The sequence below is a fragment of the Phascolarctos cinereus genome, unplaced genomic scaffold (assembly GCF_003287225.1).
Source record: "Phascolarctos cinereus isolate Bilbo 61053 unplaced genomic scaffold, phaCin_HiC Scaffold_3;HRSCAF=262, whole genome shotgun sequence".
Taxonomy (NCBI): Eukaryota; Metazoa; Chordata; class Mammalia; order Diprotodontia; family Phascolarctidae; genus Phascolarctos; species Phascolarctos cinereus.
Genome location: NW_027555736.1, coordinates 102,879,147 through 102,902,468, shown reverse-complemented (window position 1 = coordinate 102,902,468; position 23,322 = coordinate 102,879,147). Strand labels below are relative to the sequence as shown.

General features: G+C 38.6%; 1 protein-coding gene across 1 annotated transcript in view; it reads right to left on the bottom strand.

The window, feature by feature from the left end:
• The window catches only part of SORCS1 (sortilin related VPS10 domain containing receptor 1), a 705,676-nt gene that overhangs the window by 207,561 nt on the left and 474,793 nt on the right, over positions 1-23,322 (bottom strand). Inside the window, 1 exon segment of the mRNA XM_078151070.1 lies at positions 2,207-2,280. Within this exon segment, the coding sequence (XP_078007196.1) occupies positions 2,207-2,280 (74 nt within the window).

Here is a 23,322-nt window from a genome sequence, read left to right as displayed (position 1 = left end):
TAAAGTGTCAGAGGCAGGACTTGAGCCCAAGTCCTCTGGTGTAAAAATCATTGTTCTTGGGGCAGGTAGGTGGTGCAGCAGACAGAGTACCAGACCTGGAGTCAGAAAGACCTGAGTTCAAATCTGGCCTCAGACACTTACTAGCTCAGTGACTCTGGGCAATTCACTTAGTACTGTTTGTTTCAAAAAAATAAAATAGTAATAATCATTATTCTTTTGACAGTACCAGGCTTCAAGGATCAGAAAAAAAAAGAAAGAAAATATGTATAAAGATCCTTAGAAAACTTTAATTGATATAAAAATGTGAGCTATTAATATCAATCATAGCACTGTTTTAGGCACTAAAGGAGTACAAAAATAAAGAAATTTATTTAGGAGAAAAAAACACATCCAGGGACTTGAAACTGCCATATTTCACTTCAAGGCAGTATCATACATTAACACAGACACTAAACGCTACAGGCTTGAGAGCAAAGGAGGTCAGTGTGGGCTAGAGATACCTCTGCCCTGATAGAAGAGATTTTATTTGATCTGATCTTTAAAAATGGTACCAGATAGATCTGGGCAGTAGCAGAGGAAAGATGGATAAACTTTCAAGCTACAGAAACCCCCTTTTAAGTGTTCATGTTCCCTAGTGATGAAAACAAAGGGCCAGCTTTACAGGAATATAGGTTGCTATCTCTCACCAGGCTTGTCTCCAAATGGGCTGCCTTTTCAGAAGGCATCCATAGTTTTAAAAGTTTCTCTAATGCAGTTCTCTAGCTTTCAATTCCCAAAGGGATTCTAGTGTAGCATTTGAAAATGAGAGAGATAAAAATGTATTTCTCTTGGATGTCTCTAAGAGTGGAGGGGAATGGCAGGCCTTTAGTGATATGCTGTATCATACATACATCCTGAGACAGATGTGTAGACAAATGAACGGCATGTTTGCTTTGCTTTGGTGTGTTCATTTTTAAGAGAATAGAGAGGGACCTTGCTATGGCCCAGCTACAATCTGCTGTTGAGAACAGCTCCCCACAAGTGAGCCGCCTCTGACAATGTACACAGGCTACTGTGGAAAGTGATATTTAAAAGATTTGTTCTAAGCTGACAGCTAATGGTGTGTTCCAACTTAGAGGCTACTTCAGAAATGCCTTTCTGGAGTCAAGTTCATAAGCCTGACAAAAAATGATAAAGGAAAAGGAGCAGAGGAAAGGGGAAAGGAAGGAAGAAAAGGGAAAAAGACGTGCTTGTATGAACCTTACTTTTCTGATTGATAGGTTGGATACAAAGGTTTCCTGGTCTTCCCTTTCTTGCCTCAATCACTCAGCACCAAAATTTCTACCGTATTCTATTCTATTTTATACAACTGTTGTGTAGTATTACATTATGTGTATATGTCTTATAGTCCCCCTTCTATAGCATGAGCTCCAGGAGAGAAGGGACTAGATCTTAATTATTTCTTCATCTCTCTCACTGTCTAGAGATTTCATTCCATTTTATTCAAATCAACGAGTATTTATTAAGCACTCCCTATGTTTTAGACACCTGAGAGACAAAGAAAAAAATCAAACAGTCGCTGCCCTCAAAGAACTTTCACTGTTAATACCACAGTCCTTTCTGCTTAGCCATCTTCACGCCAGTCAAAAAATCTTAAATTTAATATAATATTCCTAATAATTAAAACAGAAACAATAATAGTAATAATAGTAGTAGTAGTAATAGTAAATACTTATATAGCACTTTAAAGGTACAAAGAGTTTCATGTATATTTTCCCATTTCTGATGGGAGATATATCATATACTCAAGTAAATTTTTCAACATACAAAATAAATACAAAGAATTTGGGGAAAGCATTATCAACTTGAGGGTGTCTAATGGAAAAGCTAGCACTTGAATTGAGTCTTCCAACAAACTATGGATTCTAACACAGTTCATGGCACACAGTACATGGTTAAATAAATAGTGGCTGAATAAATTGTGAATGCACATAAAAAGCATCATTTGGGCTTGTTTAGAGACTTGTAGTAAAACTTAAAAATTCCAGACAGGCTTTGCTTCTCCCCAATGTAATTGAATACCCTCCAGGATGGAAAAACCATGCCATTCCCCAAACCAGTAGCTCCCTTTACAGCAATTAATGTATACCAAAAATCTAGTGGCCCCATCCAGGGCCATTTGGGCTGTTTTCTCAGTATAGGATATGAAAGACTGTCACATTCTTACCAGTAGAATCTGTTTGGAACGACTCCTTCCTGGAGAAGTTGCCATCTTCTCCCAAATTCTGCAGAGCTGTATAACTAGAGAGAAGAGAAAAAATCCTCAGTTGGGTAAACCTGCAAGCGATCACAAGTTGAAACACCAGTTCAAGCCATCAGCGAGTATAATGTTTAAGTGAAACTCCTTTGGCTGAGCTTTAGGGTTTGCATAGGACAGCAGAGGGAAATAAAGACGGAAGAGTTGGAGTCAGTTAATTGAGACCACCAAGCTAGACAATGAGAAGTCCCATCTCTTAAGGACAGATACCCTGATCTCCTCCCCCTCTCAATTAGTAGTATACTTCCTCAAACATTACTTTGCACATATCTTTTATTTAATTTTCTATGCACATGTGGCCCCTCCTAAATATACACATACATACACACATACATATATATGTATATACATATATAAGTACATATACACATATATACACATATGTGTATATACATATGTATATACACACACACACACATATAAGGCCCCTAAGGGAAAATAACCATTTTATTTTTGTCCTTGTATAGTATCTGGCACAGAGTAGATGCTTAAAAGATGCTTGTTGAATGATGGCTGTTGAATGAATACCATGATTCTGGCATTGGAAGACAGCTGAGTATTTATTCTTCTTAAAGTAAGATCCTGGCTTCAGTCCCCCTCTTCCCCCACTATACCACCCCTACATACACTCTTTAATACGATTCTCAAATCCAATTGTACACCAGACATTTGCCAGCTACCCTATTCTCTGACAATGTACACATCCTGGCTCCTATAAAATCTTACTTATCTTGAAGACAGAGGTTGTTTACTCCTATAAGAAACCTTTCCTGGTTAGTTTTATTTACTTGTAATTACTTCCTGACCTTAAAATCCTCTAAAATATTCTACACATACACATCATTAACATTACATTAATTTCTTTTTTTTTGTTTGCTTATTTTGAAGACTTTAATATATACAAAGAAAAATGAAAATGTCTTATTTAAATGCATCTTCTATAAATTCCAACCATTTCGCTTCCCTTTGTTATTTTTTTTTTAATTTTTAATTTATGGAAAGGAAAAGAACCATCAAGGACACATGCTGGAAGTTGGGGGACACCAGAGAAAGGCCACTGAGGGCCACTAAAACAGGGGAGAAGGAAGCCAGCAACTCTTTCTCCTCCTCCTTGAATCTTGAAGTTCTATTCCATCTATTCTAGAGGCTTCTCTTAGAACTGCAACATATAGGTACAAGGGGAGGAGGCACTGTGGGTGGGGTGCTGAGAAGGTGTCTCTTCAAGAAGGTAGAAGAGAATCTTCCCTCCGTTGGGAGAAATGTTTGTTAAAATGAATTGAGGTCAGGAATAGCGCACACCTGTAATCCCTGCCACTGAGTAGGCTGAGGATGGTGCATGGCTTGAGCTCAGGGAGCTAACACCTATCAAGTCTACACTATGTCCAGCACCAGGAGTAAGGAGTGGCCAGGATGCCTAACAAGAATAAATGAGCCCGTCAGAAACAGGGTAGATCAAAGCATCTGGCCCAGTGCTGATCAGCAGTGGGATGGGTCTTATGAGTGGTGGCTACACTTTTAGCCTCTCTCTCTCTCTCTCTCTCTCTCTCTCTCTCTCTCTCTGGATGTATGCATGCATGCATACATAAGTGGATGGAAATTAAACAGTATAGAGAGAGGTAATCACATTAGTGGCAAATCAGGGATAGGAAGGGACACAGTGAGCAGACGAAGGACATGGTTCTCCTTCCATGTTCCACCTGCACCCCGCCCCCCCAACAAATACACTTTGGGTATAGATATTACAAAACAAGGGAGTGGAGCCTTTTTTTATTGAAAGGAAGATATTACCAAACTAGGTAAGCTAAAATGATTCTAGAAAAGGTAGAAATCTTCTGGGATAGAAGAGGTGAAGTACTTTTTCCTAAAAGGGGGATTTGGGGAAGGGACTGGAGGTTTTGGCAGACCTGTGGTCTGAGAACAATTCTTGGACCAAGAAGGAGGTGTACCATTTGACTCAGGGGCATTTGGCTTGAGGCATAATGTGGAGGCATTTTAACCCTTAAGCTGAACAGTGCCTTTTGTCTAGAAAATACTTTTGATTTTGAAGAGGTGGAGGGTTTAGATAGTCTATTAAGGGGATTTGGGCTGTGAAGTTTGGATTTAGTCAAAGGGCCACACTTGAGGACCTAGAGGGCCACATGTGGCCTTGAGGCTGCAGGTTCCACACCATTTTTTAGGGCATGGACCAACAGGAGAGCAAAGAGGCATGCAAATTCTTTTTTTTTTTTTGAGGTAATTGAAATTAAGTGACTTGTCAGGGTCACATGGCTAGTAAGTATCTCTGAGGCCAGATTTGAATTCAGGTCCTCCTGACTCCAGGGACAGTGCTCTATGCACTGAACAACCTAGCTGCCCCTGGGATGTAACTTTTTAAAATTAGCTCTACTTTAGGCCTAAGGAAGAGATGTAAAAGGACCTTCAGTTTTCTTCATAGGTTGTCAGAAACTGAGAGAGAGGTCCAGGAGAGATTGTACCTCATATTAAACTTTGGCTAGAGGTTTCTTTGGTTGTCTGTCTCCCTCAGGAGACTGTGCTGTCTGAGGTACAACTGAGAACAACTCTTGGACCAAGAAGGAGGTATACCATTTGACTCAGGGGCATTTGGCTTGAGGTATAATGTGGAGGCATTTTAACCCTTAACCTGAGGTACAGGAGAGTGAGATTTCCTAACACTTCTGTCTTTGAATGGTGAGCTCCACAGGGTTCAGGGAATGTCCTCAACTGTATCTACATCCCTTCCATAGTATTTCTTACTGGCCAGCCTGTATAGAATTCATTCCCCATTAGTGTTATTGGTTTTCCTAATGGGTAAGCTCATATTGAGCCTGCAGGTAAGGAGGGCAACTCCAAGTAAACTAAACCAGCCCATGCCGTATGATCAGTGAACTTTAAAGGATCTTTTTTCTGAGACTATATCTCTTGGAACAAAATGAACATTTAAAACAAGAGAGGCTCGAATCACTAGCTACCAAAGCAAACAATTCAATTGATGCAAACTGCAAAACATTTGCAAACCAGCCAAGGGGATCAATTTCCATGTAAAGCTTTGCTTCACTCCCTACTATTCCTGGGAATGTTTTTCTGGCTCCATTCCTTGAGAAAGCATAAGAGAAATCAGGGAGAAATGTTCTCATGCTGTTACACTAAGATTTTATAGATTCTGTATTTGTACCCGAGTGGCCCAAAATTCACATAACCCCACTCTCGTAGACCCAATTCAGGCCATGCCTCTGAGTTATAAAATACATCTCTGCACTCATATTATTCAAGCTAGACTCAAAGGACTAGAACAGGTGGTGATTTAGTGTAGAGGAAACAGCTAGTGGGAGAGGTAGGGCTAAAAAGCATTTTGTTTAAAACAACGAAAGGGGTTTTGGCAAAATGTAAATTCAACCTATGTCAATATAACATGGCCATCTCTACACCATGTCTCTGGTTGGCAGGTCAGATTGCTCAATGTTTTTATTAAAGAACATTGTCAATTTGAAAAGGAATAGACGATGGCATGGACAGGACTTAAGGGTCATCAAAGGGTCCCTTAGATTAAGGTGTAGTTCCTAAACTTACATAACACTTTCTTGGGCACTGCAGTAACAGTATAGTTAACTAGTGAAGGACAGTTTTCAAAATGTAACTTGGCTTCTCCATATATGAAAAGGTGTCATGCTGAAGAGTGATCTCATTTTTCCTATTTAAACAAATGGCCTATTTAAACAAACTAGGAGCAGTGAATGAAGGGTACAAAAGGAGAAACATAGACTGGACATAGATTTAGAAAAAAACAAAACTTCCTAACAATTCAAGCTAAAAGAAAATGGACTGGGTTACCTTAGGGGTGAGGGAGATGAGCAATGTATTGGATTCCTACTCAGTGAAGGCAATCAAGAAATGGCTGAATAATCATTTAACAGGTATGTTTCAGAAAAGATTCTATCGGGGATATAGGTTAGACAAGATGGCTCTAGTTGTTCCATCATTTTTCAATCATAGCCAACTCTTCTTGACCCCATTTGGGGTTTTCTTGCCAAAGATATTGGAATGGCTTGCCATTTCCCTCTCTAGTTCATATTATAGATGAGGAAACTGAGGCAAACAGGGTTAAATGACTTGCCCAGGGTCACCCAGCTAATGTTTGAGGCCAGCTTTGTATTCATGAAGATGAACCTTCCTGATTCCTATCTACTATGCCACTCAGCTGCCTCCAACAAGATGGTTGCTGAGGTTTATTCAGACTGGAGTTTCATGATTATATTTCTAAAACTCTCCTTCCTACATTCCACCTCAGTGCATTGAAAAAGCAATTGTGCATGCCAGGAATACACACCTACTCCCCTCATCTTTCCCTCTTAAGATACGCTCTTCCTTCAATGCTCAGATGTAGTGCTTCTTTTTCCATGAAGCCTTGAGATTCTCCCACCCCTACTTCAATAAGTATTCTCATTCTCCTCAAATTATGTTGTAGTTGTTATATTTTGTTTCAGCATCCATTTACGTGTTATACCCACTAGTAGAAAGAGATCCTTAAGGACTGGGGCAGTATGCCTTTTTATCACTAGCACCTAATACTTGATGTTTATGGGATTGAAATGATGAGGAGGGAATTTAAATGCAGGACTTCTCACTCCAAATGTGATGTTCTTTCTACTGTCCCATGCACTATATCATCTGATATAATTTTATGAGTCTTACTTTAATCTCTTCTACTAGACTATAAGTACCTTGAGGGCAGGCATGGAGTTATATTTCTTGTGCATCCTCTCAGTGCCTAACACAGTGCCAAGAATGAGGGAGGTCCTCATCAAATACTTTCTGACTGATGACAGAATTTCTAAGTAACCCCAAGCAGTGTTATAGGCTAAATAGCAGTACTTCCCCATGGGATGAACAATTTGTACCTATGCCATTGGGGCTGAATAGAGTCACCTGGAAGAACAGCAGCACTTCCTCATGGGATGGACAGTTTGTGCCTGTGTCCTAGGGGACAATGTGATTTTCTGTGATGTGTTAAGAGAGCCCTGCTCCTGAAGATTAAATATATTGGGGCATTTGAAATTCTCAGGAGATTTATAGCTGTAGGCAAGAGGTGAATACAAATTAACCCACACTGGAGGGAGTTTTTTTCAAGCTGACCCACTACTTTAAACATTTTCTCCCCAGGAAGTGAATTGTTAGGCCTCTGTTACAGGAGGAAAGGGAAAAAACCTCTCCACAACTCAAGTTAATGTGTTAATTAAACCTATCCAGCCTGACAGCAAAGCTTCCTTCTATTAAAGGAGGGAGGGGTGTCAAAGTCTTCCAGTGAATAACAGTTCCAGCCAGTAATGGAAGGTTTTTCATGGAAAATCAACCAGACTTTTACTAAAAGTCACTGCTCTGGCAGTCCCTAAATAAGATCTATTTCTGATCCTCTTCGTCTCAGGCTCTGTGGTTTCTTTGGAGTGTCAGAGCAAGGCACCACACACTACCATTATATCATTATAATCTGTTGCATCAGAAAGAGCATTAGTGATTTTCCAGAAGAGAGAAAGAGAGAGAGAGAGAGAGAGAGAGAGAGAGAGAGAGAGAGAAAGAGAGAGAGAGAGAGAGAGAGAGAAGGAGAGAGAGAAAGAAGAAGGAAGAGGAGGAGAAAGAAGAAGAGAAGAAGGAGAAGGAGAAGAGATTGAGAAATTATGGGGAGTGGAGGTTTGCTAGAAGAAAAAGCCTATAACTATAAGCTAACTTTTAGGAGCCATCTATCTGTGATCCTTTTACCCTGCACCCTAAGCCTCCCTCCCTTACTATCTTTGAGTCATTCCTACTAAATACAGTAAAACCTTTAAAGACCAGAATGCTTGAGTTTTCTGGCTAATTAAAATGTCTTGTGAACATATAAAGAACACACCCCTTTGTGGACAAGGCTACATCTGCTTGCTGGCCTTAGTAAGTATACTCTAGGGCCAATGTTGGAATAATTTTTCAGTAATTAGGATACTGCAGAGAGCCCCAGGGACAAAATTCTGAATGTTAGATGTTTCTATACAGCATTGTAGAGATAAAAGGATAGGAGATGGGCCTGCGTGCTTACTGTTGAACATATGTTAAAAGCCACGTTAAAAACAAAAACAAAAAATAAACTTTTATGCAATCTTATTTTCTTGGCATTTGTTTGTCTTAACAGTGAAATGGAAAAAAAAAGTGTCTGTATGCACACAGACTTGTAATTTTGCCATTCAAATAGCTCTTGCATATCTGAAATTTTGGCATAGTCTGTCCTGTGTGCCCTAAATGGGCTCCCTCTTCACCTCTGCCTCAGAGAATCCCGAGCTTCTTTCAAGCTGCTCACTCCTCACCTCCTACATGTGGCCTTTCTTAACGCCCCCAGTGGCCAATGACTTACTCCAAAATACCACAGACATAGTTTATGTATGTATGGATGGATGGATGTATACATATGTATGTAATATTTACTTATATATGGAAAGATTGCTTCCCTTGACAGAATATAAGTCCCTTGAGGACAAAGATTCTTTCTTTATGCTCCTTGTGTCCTCAAGACACAAAACCATGCCTAGTACATAGTAAAGACTTAATAAATGGTTGATGATTAATTAAATCAGTGCCCCAATTAACTGTTTTTGAGAGGTGAGAGGAAATGGACATATATTTTCATTAGCATAAGAGTCTACTAGTACGGGCAATTGCCTCCACAGAAGCATATCAACAATTCATCTGCAACTTTGAATTAATGAAATATATGTAAATACAGGAATGCCAGCCATTATCACTATTATCATGAGAATCTTAAGAGGGATATTAAATCACTTGCCTGAGATATAGCTAGTATACGTCAGAAGCAGAAGTGCCAGGAAGGCCAACCCTCTGCTTATTCCGTGGGTGGACCCCCTCTTTCCACTGAGGCTCTATGTATTTCGGGAAGAGTATACCCAAGGTTTTTGAAGGGAATGTTTGGTGGCCACTGTTATTGCCATGCCATTCAGTAAATTGCTTTACTTCAAAATAACTATAATAGCTGGCATTTATATTTTGATTATATTACTATATATTTATGTATCATATAAATATATTATATAATTATCTATATTAATATTGATATGTTTAAGATTTGCAAAGTGCTTTAGATTTCTCATCTGATTTGATTCTCGGGATAACCCTGTGAGGGAAATGTTATCCCCAAGATGGACTTGTTAAAAAGGATTTGAACTTAAGTCTGACTCCAAGTTCAACACTTAATTAGACAGCTAACTAATCTACTATATCTAGCTGCCTCAGTGATGTGAACTAGCTTACTATTAAAGGTGAATGTACTAGTAGGGGCTTCTGAGTGATGGTCTTCAGAGTATGGATCCACAGATTCTGAATTTGAGTATCTACCCCTCCATCTATCCCAAGAGTGTGAGAATTTGGGGAACAACCCCAAAGGAAGTGATATAACAAAATAAGAAAAATGGAAAAAAAAAGAAAATTCTTTTCAACTTGCCATTTGAGGCATTTGCTCTTCAACAGAACAGGATTACACTTAAATGATAAATATTATAAGACATGGAAACTTAAGTTTTGGCTAGGGTGAAAAATCCTCTTTTGCCTGAATGGTATTAAGGGGATATAAATTTTAGTGTATAAATTGGATTAGTGCTACCTATATGCTCCTTTCCTATTCCCATAGCTTTTCTTTCTTTCTTTCTTTTTTTTTTTTCACTCTGGACCTATGATTTCCTGAGTGCATAGCAGTGTGCTAACTAACAAAGAAGGTTCCAATAAATCTGTAATCTAGTTTTGAGAGTGATCGCGAAGCATTGCAAGATTAAATAATTTGCTCATGATACCACAACTGGTATGTTTCAGAGGCAGGATTTGAACCTAGTTCTTGACTCCAAGACTGGCCCTTTATTCACTACAACAAATCCCTTTTATGTATCCATATCATAATCTTAATTGTTAATTACACTTGGCTAGTAGAGAGTGTTTAGAACAGTAAAGCATTGTCATGATGATGTTTTATTATTAGGCTTAAATTCAAATTCTGCAAATATCTGTTAAATGCTAGGCACTTTCTAAGGTGCTAAGGAAATAAAGACAAAAAGTGACACACCCTCCAGGCATTTTATAGTCAACTGGGAATATTATGATGTATATCTTGGATAAGTCCTAAATGAGATATACTGTGATAAGGGCCCTAGGAACTGTGGTCAAAGTGCTTGAGGAAATTTTGGAATGGACTGGATCACTTGCAAGGGGGTGAGGAATGAATGGGAGTCTTTGTTGGGAAAAAGATTAGCAGCATGAGTTAAGCATCGAAGGAAGAGGACAAGAAGGATTTTAGTGGGCAGATACAGGAGGGTATTGTAGCCATCACAGGTGGGCTTCATGAATGCAAGTAGTCAGAAGGAAGTAAGGCATGGTCAGGAACAGGCAATAAATAATAGAGTTCAGCTAAGGTCTATTCCTACTGTGTGTGAATTGAACCTACGCTAAACTAGAATGAGATGAGGAGGAGCCATAAGAGGGAGGTGTCAGGATGTCTATTTTATTCAAAAAGCAGAAGGGAGCTCCCTAAGGCCTAATTATACTAATCAGCCAATTATACTAATCAACGAATAGCACATATGTTGTTGCTGTTGTTTAGTTGTGACCAACTCTTCGTGACCCTGTAAGCCGTAGAAGGTTTTCTTGGCAAAGACACTAGAGTAGTTTGCCATTTCCTTCTCCAGCTGATGAAGGCAAACAGAGATTAAGTAACTTGCTCAGGGTCACACAGTTAGTAAGCACTTGAGGTCAGAGTTGAACTCAGTTCTTCCTGACTTCAGGCCCAGTCCTCTATCCACTCAGCCAAGTAGCTGCCTCTGGCACATAGCAGGCAATTAACAAATGCTCGTTGAATGACTGATGAGAAAAGCAAGTTTTAATCACAAGTTCCCCTTGAGCCCTTCCCAAATCAGGGAGAGAAAAGCTCCCAACTGATTCTACACCTAGCTTTCAGTGTAACTTCTGTAGGAGTTAGCTAAATTGTCATCTCTTTTCAAGGTTATTTGTCCTCTCTCTTTTTGTTCTTTTCTTTTCTTTTCTTTTTCCTTCTTAAGCTGTAAGTGGAAGGTTCCTTGTGAATAGTATATCTCAAGAAGATCACCCAAATCTAAGTAGCTAGGTGGTACAATGGATAGAGTATTAGACTTGGAGTCAAGAAGACCTGAGTTTGAATCTTGCCTCAGTCACTGGTCAAATTGTGACCCTGGTTAAGTTCTGCATTCAGCCTCAGTTTTCTGATCTGTAAAATAGTGATAATAATAGTGCTGTTGTTACAGCCATTTGAATTCACTTAAAGTCCTATATAAATGTCAGCTATTGTTATTAAATCTACTGTCTTCTTTTGATTTGTTTCATAGAAGTATTGTCCTGAAGCAGTTTAGCAAAAACTAGGTATAGACCAACATCTCACACCATATACCAACATAAGGTCAACATTGGTACAGTGATTTAGAAATAAAGAATAATACCATAAGAAAACTAGGTGAGAATGGAATATCTTATCTTTCAGATCTATGGATGAGAAGAACTTAGGACAAAACAAGAGATAGGGAACATTAAGGGAAGTAAAATGGATAAGTTTGATTATATTAAGTTAAAAAGATTTTGCACAAACAAATCCGATACAGCCAAAAGTAGAAGGAAAGCAGAAAACTGGGGGAAGGGGGGAGAAATTACATCAAATTTCTCTGATAAAGGCCTTATTTTGAGAAATGAGTCATATCCATAAGAATATAAGTCATTGCCCAATTGATAGATAAAGGATATCAATAGGCAGTTTTCAGAAGAAATAAAAGCTATCTGTAATCATATGAAAAAAATATTCTAAATTACTATTGATTACAGAAATGCTAATTAAAACAACTCTGAGGTACCACCTCACACTTATCAGATTGGCTAATATGACATAAAAAAGGAAGTAACAAATGTTGGAGGAGATGTGGAAAAATTGAGACACTAAAGCATTGTTGGTGGCATTGTGAACTGATCTAATCATTCTGGATAATAATTTGGAACTACGCCCAAAGAATTATGAAACTGTGCATAGCCTTTGAAACAGCAATGCCCCTATTAAGTCTGTATCCCCAAAAAGATTGAAGAAAAGAAAGAAAGAAAGAAAGAAAGAAAGAAAGAAAGAAAGAAAGAAAGAAGGAAGGAAGGAAGGAAGAAAGGAAGGAAGAAGGAAGGAAGGAAGGAAGGAAGGAAGGAAGGAAGGAAGGAAGGAAGGAAGGAAGGAAGGAAGGAAGGAAGGAAGGAAGGAGGGAAGGAAAGGAAAATGACCTTTATGTAGAAAAATGTTTAAAGTCATTCTTTTTGTGTTAGTAAAGACTTGGAAATTGAGGGAATGCCCATCAATGGAGGAATGGCTGAACAAATTGTGGTACATGATTGGGATAGAATACTATTGTGCTATAAGAAGTGACATGCATGATGGTTTCACAAAAACCTGAGAAGACTAATATGAGCACATTCAAAGTGAAGGGAGAATATCATACGCAGTAACAATATTGTACAGTGATCAACTGCAAATGATTTAGCTATTCTGATCAATACAATGATCCAAGACAATTACGAAGGAATTATGATGGAAAATGCTATCCACTTCCAGAGAGAGAAATGATGAACTCTGAATGCAGATTGAAGCACACTTTTTGACATTTAAAAAAAAATTCTTGTAGTTTTTTTGTCTGTTTTCTTTCACAACGTGGCTAATATCAAAATATATATTGCATGATTGCACATGTATTACACACACACACACACACACACACACACACACATATAGTTAGTATTCTCAAGGAGGAGAGGAGTTGAAGGCAGGGAGAAGATTTGGAACTCAATTTTTTTAAAATGAATGATAAAAATTGTTTTTACAATTTTTACAAATGGAAAAAATTAATTTTAAAAGAGATACTATTTTGGGGATGATATAAGCAATAAAGTAACCTCTTCAATCAACTACATGGAGAATCCCCTAGCAAACTAAAAAAAAAAAATCTGACTCACTCTATGAGAATAAGACTAGCAGTAATTACTCAAAGCCCATTTTCCTGACATTGGTAAAAACAATTATGAACTAACTATCAACATACCCCTAGCATGACTCAGTACCAAATCTCAACATACATTCCAACTCTGAGCTCCTTGACCCCTGCCCTTAATGGTCCTGCTTGACCCCAATTTCTTTCACTGAACTTCTAACTTCATCTAGGACCCCAGCTGACTGCTGCCTGTGTGTGCATTGTCCCTGACCACCCTTGTACTGTGGAGCATTTCCCCTCAAGAAACCTCATCTCCTACTTTGTTTTCCTCTGTTCATTCCATCCTCACATTGTATTTTATTTTTTTAAGGGTGCTATCCTTCCCAGGCATCCAGTTCTCTTCTAAGAAACATTCACCAAAAATGCTCTAAATCAGGAATAATAGGAGAAATGCAATGTAAAACATCTCTTAGGCACTACTTCATACCCATCAATTTGGCTAGTATGACAGAAAAGGAAAATGACAAATGCTGGAGAAGATGTGGGGAAATAATACATTTTTTTGTCTGTTTTCTTTTACAACATGGCTAACATTGAAATATGTTTTGCATGACTGCACACACATAATATATATGCACATATATACATATACATGTATGTGTATATATGTATATGTATATATGTATGTGTATATGTATGTGTATATGTATGTGTGTATATATGTGTGTGTGTATATATATATATATATACACACACACACATACACACACACATGCGCACACACAAACACGCGCACACACCCATAAATGTTAGCCTTCTCAATGTGGCTCCACTGTTGGTGGAGCTGTGAACTAGTCCAATTCTGGAGAACTTGGAACTATCCCCAAAGGGCTATAAAACGGTGCATATCCTTTAACCCAGCAATACTACTACTAGGCTTATGCCCCAAGGAGATCAAATGAAAAAGAAAAATAATCACTTGTGCAAAAATATTTATAGGTGCTCTTTTTGTGGTGGCAAAGAATTGGAAACTGAGGAGATACCAATCAACTGGGGAATGGCTGAACAAGTCATGGTATATGTTGTTACTGAATTGTGTCCTACTCTTTGTAACTCCGTAGGCCAACCATGAGGTTTTCTTGGCAAAGATACTGGAGTAGTTTGTCATTTCCTTCTCCAGTTTTATTCAGGCAAGGGATAAGTAACTTTGCCCAGGGTCACACAGCTAGTATCTGAGGTCACATTTGAATTTTGATCTCTCTGACTGGAGGCTCAGAGCTCTATCCACTATACCCCTAGCTGCCCCCTACGGCATATAAGGGATGGACTATTATTGTGCTATAAGAAATGATGAAGGGGATGGCTGCACAAAAAAATCTGGGAAGACTTATATGAACCAGTGCAAAGTGAAGTGAGCAGAACCAGAAGAACAATCTACATAGTAACAGAAATATTGTGAAGATAATCAACTGTGACTTAGTGACTCTAATGAATACAATGACCCACAACCCCAAAAGATTCATGAAAAAAAATGCTATCCACCTCCAGATATTGAACTGATGGACTTAGAATTCAGATTGAAGCATATTTTCCCTTTATTTTTCTTTTTCCCCCTCAGAACATGACTAATGTGGTTTGCATGTTTTCATATTTATAAAAGGTATTGTATTTCTTGATGTCTTAATGGGTGGGCAGGGACTGGAGGGAAAGAGAGAATGTGGAACTGAAAAAAATTAAATTAATTTAAAAAATTTTTTGACATTGTCCAAAGTTGGGACTAGAGATTTGGTGGCCATAACTGACTTGCAAGTCTTTGGACTAAGGGAACATAGAAAGCAAGGGCTCATTGTGAGGTCCCTCCTCCTCAGTGACAATGGAGATATGACTAGGTTTCCTCTTGGCAAAATAAGTAGCAGAAAAGGGAGATTGCCGCCTTTCCCGACACAGGCTTTTGGCTTTAGGAAATTCCCAGAGTCTATGTTAAGACAGATGACATGGTATAAAGTAATCAGTAACCTCCCAAATCCCCAGTTCTAAGGGCTGTTCTTGTCTTGTTTCTATCTTGATTTTTTAACTATAGCTAGAGGTTTCTTAATACTAAAATCTCACCTTCTTGCTGAAGAAGGGAAATTTTATGGACAGCACCAAACTTAGATATTGCATTTCAAGGAATCCCAAATTTGAGAGTTCTAGAATTCAGCCTTATAGTTATAGAAAGTACAAATTCACAAGCATCACTTCCCTTGGAAAGAGATTGTGCACATGGAACCTGGTGTTACGCAGAAATATAGTGAGAGAGCAAAAACTAAACTGTGAAGGAACAAAGGTCTTCAACTTTTAACTCTGCTATTAATCAATCAATAAATAGGCATTTATTAGACTTCTACAATGTGCCAGGCACTGTTCTGGGCAAGAGAGATATAACTTACAAAGAAGGAAACAATTAAAGTAAATGGTTTGGATGGTGAAGATAAAATGAGAAAGGGGTTGCCTATCCAGCCATAACAATTACATTTTGTTTAGGGGGGAGGTGGGTGAGGTGGTGGTGGGTAGAGATATTACAAAGCCTTCAGGGGCCTCTGGAAGGTGAAAGAGGGACCATTAGGATTTCACTTGTCTAGTAGCGCCAGGTGAGTTTCCTCTCTAGGGGAGAGGGGAGTGCAAACCACATGTTGGAACAAATATGTGTGGGAGTTGGGGGCAGGAGGTGCATGCTAGGGAGAAGGACTGTGGAAAAGGGGACCATCCAGAGAAACAGTGAGCTTTATGAGTTCTGGATGTGCTTTCTACACCTTTGGTGGTGGCAGGGATAAGAAGGAAGAGGGGCTCTCACATGCCCTTTACGGTTTCGTATTTTGGTTTTGGTTTTTTATGTAGCAACATATAAGATGTCTCTTCACTGAATAAAACAATAAGCCAAAAAGAATGACTTTTTAGAGTCACCTCTAGGGTAGTACATGTTTAAAGTGAGACCAGAGCTTGGGGACACTGGGCTATGAGTTATGCAAACGTTTTGTTCTTTTTTCTATTAAGAACATTAGTTAGTAAGAGGGTTAATTAAGAAACTAGTTTAGAAGTAGAAATTGTCTGTCGCCTCTACTTTGACTCAGCAGAAGTAGAGCAAGAATTTTTCTTAGAAAGAAATTATTCTCCTGTTTCTTTGTGACAAACATTGAAAATGACATCAAAGGCAACTATTTTGGCTAATTTATGTATCTTGATTCCCAAAGTTATCATAGTCCAATGATAGTGGCCGAAGCACAAAAGCTTGGGGGACATGCTGAAGAACGGTTAACAAGGAATGGGCACTTACCTCGTTCAGTCTCTTAGATTCGTCAGAACTGTCACTGGCCACTCCACAGGTGCCACTGAAATTTGTAGCATTTGTTAGGCACTGTGGTACAGTGCTCTGTGTAGCAGGGGACTATGTGCCTAAAACTATCTCCATAAGAAAGATGAATACTTGGTCTTGAACCAAAGGAACTCAATTTGACAAGTGTTTACCACACAGCCACTAAGTGCTCAGCATCATGGAAAAATAAGATACAAGTCCCTGAACTTAGAATTTGTCATCTAGTTGAAGAAATAAGATCAAAAGACGTGAGTGGATCATACCTCTTTTCTCGGGGAAAAAAGTGTGAAAACACTCGAGAAACTCTATAGTACTAGGCTTTTTAAATAGACTTTTATGAAGGTATAATTATCTGAATGGAGTTTCAGAAGCTGCAGTGGAAATCCTTGGAAGCCTGAGAGGAGAAGTTATATAAAGTGGTCTAACTGTTCACTCAACTTCAGTGATTTTTTCTGTCCTCTAGGAAAAAAGACAAAATCTCCAACCTGGCATTTAATGCCCTCTATAAAATGTGTCCAATTTTCCTTTCCAGACTAATTTCACCTTCTCTGACTTCACATACTCTATGTTCCACAGAAACTAAACTATTACTGTTTCCTGGATTGCACATAGCACCAATCCTCAGAATTACATTGTATTTGCTTATTTGTATGCATGTGCTTTATCCCAATCCAATAAATATTTATTAAACACCTATTATGAAGTACTGTGTTAAGCACTGGGGATACAATTTTTAAAATTTTTAAAAAAATTATAAAGGATTGTCCCTGCCTTCAGTAAGCTTACAGTCTAAAGCACACAAGGAGGCATGGCAATGGGGGTGGGGGGGTGGTCACATAGCAGGGCCTCAGAAGTCAAAGGATTTTAAGATTTTCAAAAAAAGGAAGAATATACACTTGCTAGTCGTCTTGTAGAAGGTATTCTGGGTCAGTTATAGGCTGAAATAAATAGCCTCTGAGGTTCCTTACTGTGTTTCTGAGCTCAGGTCTTCTGATGCATAGGTCTTTATTCTTAGCAGTACACCACACAGTCTCCCAGGTGTGAGAAAGTGGTAGTGGAAACTAACTCAGCCCTCTCCTTCCTCTCCCAGTTGTTCTGAAAACAAGGGTTCTTCCCTACTTTTCTATCCCATATCAGATGAGTATTATATTAAACAGAACTATGCGCTGAGATAAAAAGAAGAAACCCTTCCCTTGATTTTTTTGTTTGCTTTTTGTTTTTATAACTAACAGCTGCAATTAAACAAAACATACTTCAAATTCTATAGGAAAAAAATATTACTGTTAATGAGCAGAACAAGGTTAGTGGGAAAAGACAGCAATCAGAAAGTTTATGGGGGGTGCTTTTGAAAGGGAGAAGGGTTGCTAATGATTTCCTTTTGTGACAGTGAGATAAGCCTGATAGATAAGAAGGAGGCTATACAAAATTTACTTAGATATTATTAAAATATTTGGTCAAATTTCTTATGTTATCCTTTTAGGCAATATAGAGAGAGCTGGTCTATTATAGTAAGGTGCATTTGGTAGTGCTTACCTACAGATTAGTCACTAATGGTTCAATGCTAACTTCAAAGGAGATCTCCCTTAGAATGATCAGGAGATCTGTGCTTGGCACCAGAATATTTAACGTTTTCATCAATGAGTAGAATGAAGGTATAGAAGATATGTTCATCAAATTTATACATGCCACAAATCTGGGAGAGATTAATAAATAGCAGAGTCAGAATCAAAAACAAAAATTCTCATAAGTGCCTGGCATATAGTGGGGGCACATAAAAACATTGATCCTCACTAAAAACACAATGAACCTTTTCTCATTGTTTTGAAGTCATTCCACGGCGATTTTTTTTTTAAAGAGGTCTTCCAAAACCCTCAAAGAGATTTGATGGAATAGACTCAGAGTTAAAAATTCAAGGTTCTATCATTATCGCATGACTGAAACCACAGACTACGTAAGCTAACATAACCCTTAAACCCATGACAGTTTTTGAGGCTGGTCTAATTCTCCTCCTCCACAGTGCCCCATTTAAAAACCCTTTGAGGCAGACAGAGCCATTTCATGTAGCAAGTGAAAAATAATGATACAACCTGAGTAAACATGATATCTGAGGATGAATACAGGGCTCCCTTGTTTGCATATGATGGCATTTAGGCCTGAGAATTTGTTTTATAAACAACCATCAGGGTTGACATTTAGCAAGCTCCCCAGTTTCCACTCTAATTGCTAGTTTTGTACTTGGATATTTAAATCACTTAAATATTCATGAGATTAGAAATCAGCTATGACATTGGGAAATTTCAAGCACTTGGAAATCATGCCAAAGCTGCATAGCATGGTATATAAATGCTCAACATATTTCTTATAAATAACTGAGTGCCTTTTTACTTAACGCAGCTCCATGGGGATGCGTGATGGCATTAGGTAGATAGAAATTGCCTAAGTGGATATGCTGGAGTAGCAATTATTTGAAAATCCCTAAAGGACTGCACTTCAAGGACTAATTCCTGCTCTATTTCAGTCTTGCCCTTTCAACATTAAGGGGTTGATAAGCCAATTAAAAAAAATCTATTGATAAATTTATCTATGGGTCTATCTATCTATCTATCTATCTATCTATCTATCTATCTATCTGTCTGTCTGTCTATAGGATCCATTAATGTTCCATCTGGCTAATGTAAAAAAAAAAAAGAATACCTCTTATTTCACCATTGTTATTATCAATATCATTTGATAAGGAGAAGAATCTAACTCAACATAGCCTTATCCATTCCAATTTACACAATATCTTAGTGATGGATCAAGAAGGTATGGACAATCATGGTGTAGTAGGATCTAGCAGGACGCTGCAAGAGATAGAAGAGATAATTTTGTAGGAAAAAGAATACTGGCCTAGGAGACAGATCTGATTTCTGGTGTGCTCAATAGACTCCCAAGCTTCTTTGTTCCAAATAAATCACTTCCCCTAACTACAACTGGGTTTTCTCATATGCAAAATGAGGGGGTTGAAGTAGAGGATCCCAAAGGTCTCTTCTAGCTATATGATTTTATGAATCTATAAGTCATGCAGACCAGTCTTTCATTTTATAAAGAAACTGAGGACAAAAGAGAAGAAATCATTTATTTAGGGCCATCCAGGAAGGCAGGGTCATGACTATGAAGCAGCCACAAACTTGGGCTTCTTTTCGCAAAATGTCTGGTTAAAAAAAAAAAAGTAGTGCTCATTGAGAAAAAACTCATTATTGCTCTCACAGTGGTCGGGTTGGCTATAGTGTGGTGACAGTAGCATCATTGTTGAGAGGGTTTAACTGAAAATGATGCATGTGAGGTGTAAGTGGACATGGATGTAGCAAGCCAACCATTATGGTCAGAAAAAGCAGCAGAAAAGGTTTATGTTAGAGACGTACTGCTATAGCTTCCCCAAGCCAAGGAGTAATAATCAGCCACTTGAAGAGATTTCTGGGAAAGAAATTTCAAGAGGCATTCCAACAGAAGATTTTACCACTGATGCTATGAGTTCTAAATAAATCACAAAATTTATCATACACTTATTAATCACCAGGCACTGTGCTGATTAATAGATAAAAAACAAAGACAAAAGTGAAACTGTACATGCCCTCAAGGAACTTGTGTTCTAAAGTGGGAGACAACATGTGCAGTTATATAAGCATATAGAAAAGCAAATACAAGCAAATTGGTGGAGGGGAATGATGAGGAAGTAACCAGCTACTAAAGGAACAGAAAAGGCCTCATATAGGAGGTGATATTTGAGCTGAGTATTAAAGAGAGCTAGGGATTGTAAGAGGTGGAAAACAGGAGGGAGTATCTGAGCACTGTGGTAAGCTTATGCAAAGGTATTAAGATGAGAGAGAAAATGTCATATTGGGGGACAGCAAATTAACCAGCTTGTTAGGACCAAAGAACCCATGGAAGGGAGCAATATACGATGCCTGGAGGGAGGTTGTAGACAAGTTGGGAAAAGCTTTTAAAACCCAAAAAAGAATTTATCAAGTGTGGGAGGGACATGATCAAATCTGTGATTTAGGAATATCACTTTGGTAGAGGTATGAAGGATGAATTGGTGAGAGGGGCAAACTTGAGGCAAGAAGATCAATTAGGAAATTATTGCCATAGCCCAGGCAAGAGGTGGTGTACTGATCTGAAAAATAGAAGTGGCAGTATCAGGGGAAAGAAGGAATAGATATGAGAAATATGGAGGGTGAGGAAGAGTGAGGAATTAATAATGATTAATAATGATTGCACTCAAGAGCAACAGGGAATTTGGAAGAGATGTGAGCTGGGGGTGGGGGGAAGATATCTGTAAAACATCTAGTCCTAAATGTCTAATGGACAGTTGATAGCATAGGGCCAGTTCTCATGAAAAAGACTAAGTCTCGATATATAGATGTGAGAATCATCTTTGTGGAGATAAATGAGCCCATGGAGCAGATGGGGTCACACAGAGAGTACAGAGAGGGAAGAGGAGAGGATCTAAGATAGAACCTTGGGATGCATCCAAAGTTAGGGTATGAAGTATAGAGTACAGGCTGGCATACAGGGGAACAAATGGTCTTTGCAGGTTCTAGAGACTTTCAAGTCTAGGCAGGGGTTGAACTTGCTCCTGGGAAGAAGTCATAAAGCCAAGAAAGAGAGAAGAAAAAAGAGCAGCTCTAGGACTCCATGTGGAATGGTTCCATGTTGGCTGGGACCTCATGCCTGCCAGAACATGGAAGGAGGGAGCAGAGGAATGACCAGTGTTCACTGATCACATGATGATTAAAAGAATCAAGTAAGAATGGTTTTATGAAAACATAGAAAGGAAGGAATAATTTAGAAGCATGTGGACAATGGTGTCAAAAGTTGTGGAGAGGTCAATAATGGATGAGAATGAGAAAAGCTCATCAGACCTGCTAAAAATAACTGTATCCTTCTTGTGCTATAGTGTGAGACCAGATGGATGAAAGGGTACTTAGATTGTAAATTCCCTGAATACATTGGATATACGGAGTAATCTTTGCATAAGTGTTGAGAATAATATTGCTACTAGGTTCCCTTAAAATTAACATTGTTTTAATGTTCTCACATCCATCTTTTTACCTATTGGATATATCTGTGTCTCTTTTTATGGTCTGACGATGGAGCCAAGATTTGATCAGGGATAGGACCAGGAGTTCTGGAACCCCCAAAAGCCACATTGAAGCCAGAGTAAGGAGAAATACAACAAGAAGTCAGGTCTCTTACTCACAGTCCAATACTTATTCCAACATATAAAACTGCTTAGTGTACCATTCCTTCCCTTTCCCAAGGGATCTAACATAACCCAGCAGCCTCTCAAATCCTCAGAACCATCAAGTGAGCTGTGCAATGCCTAAGGATACAAGACACAGAAAAGGAGTATTTGAGGAGACAAGGCAGGAAAAGAAAGAAAAAAATAAGAAAATAGGAAAGTAAGAGAATAGAGGAGCAATTCCATCATCAGTTGTTAAGATTATTTCATTTGTGTCTTGGTATTCCACATGTGAGAGAGAATGTAGTACACTGGCTAAAGAGCTGTTGGACTCAGAGTTAGGAAGACCTAGGTGCAAGTCTCACTTCCAGCACATACTGGCTGTGGGGATTGGGGCAAGGCACTTTACCCCTTAGTGCCTCGAGTGACTTTATAAGACTACACTGCAGAGAAGATGGGTTTTGCTCAGGTTAAATTATTTTTATTCCTTAGCATAATGCCAATCTCCCCTTTATCCACGTGTGTTAAGAAAATGTAGGATTCTGAATTGCTCAGGTTTGTGTTATGGACAGCAGAAGTTTCTCACTTGGAGATATACCAATGGAATGAAGGAAGAAGGAAGGAAGGAGAGAATGGGAGGGAAGGAAAGAAGAAAGGAAGGAAGAAAGGAAGGAAGGAGAGAATGGGAGGGAAGGAGAGAAGGAAGGAAGGAAGGAAGGAAGGAAGGAAGGAAGGAAGGAAGGAAGGAAGGAAGGAAGGAAGGAAGGAAGGAAGGAGAGAATGGGAGGAAGGAAGGAAGGAAGAAGGAAGGAAGGAAGGAAGGAAGGAAGGAAGGAAGGAAGGAAGGAAGGAAACCAAAGAGCCCAAGACAGGAGAAAAGAAGGAAGAGGGAGAAAAATAGAAGAAGGAAGGAAGGAAGCACTGAAGGAAGGAAGGAAAACCTCATGCCTAGCCCAATGTATATAATAAGTACTTCATTAATATTTAATAATAATAAGCATTAACATAATGCTTTAAGTTTTTTCAAAGTGTTTTACATATATTATCTCACTTGAGCCTCACAACAGCAAGTGGTAGTTAATATTATCCCCATTTTACAGATGGAAAAACTGAAGCTGAGAAAGAAAGGTTAAGTGATTTGTCCAGGAAGGACTTGAATGCTGGTCTTCCTGATTCCAACATTCTATATACTGTGCCATTTGGGAAATAAATTAAAAACAAAAAGGTGGGGGTGGGGAGGAGCAAAATAAGGGAAGGAAAGAATAAAAAAGAGAGAAGTAAAAAGAAAGGTGAATATGTTAAGGAGTAAACAACAATTATTTTTCCCATTTTTCTCCCTGAGTATCTAATTGCTTATATACAACTTTATGCCCTAGCCAAAGGAAAAGCAATAAAAGTGCATGATATTGAAGTGGAAGAGCCATTTCTGCCCCCAAACTAATGAAAT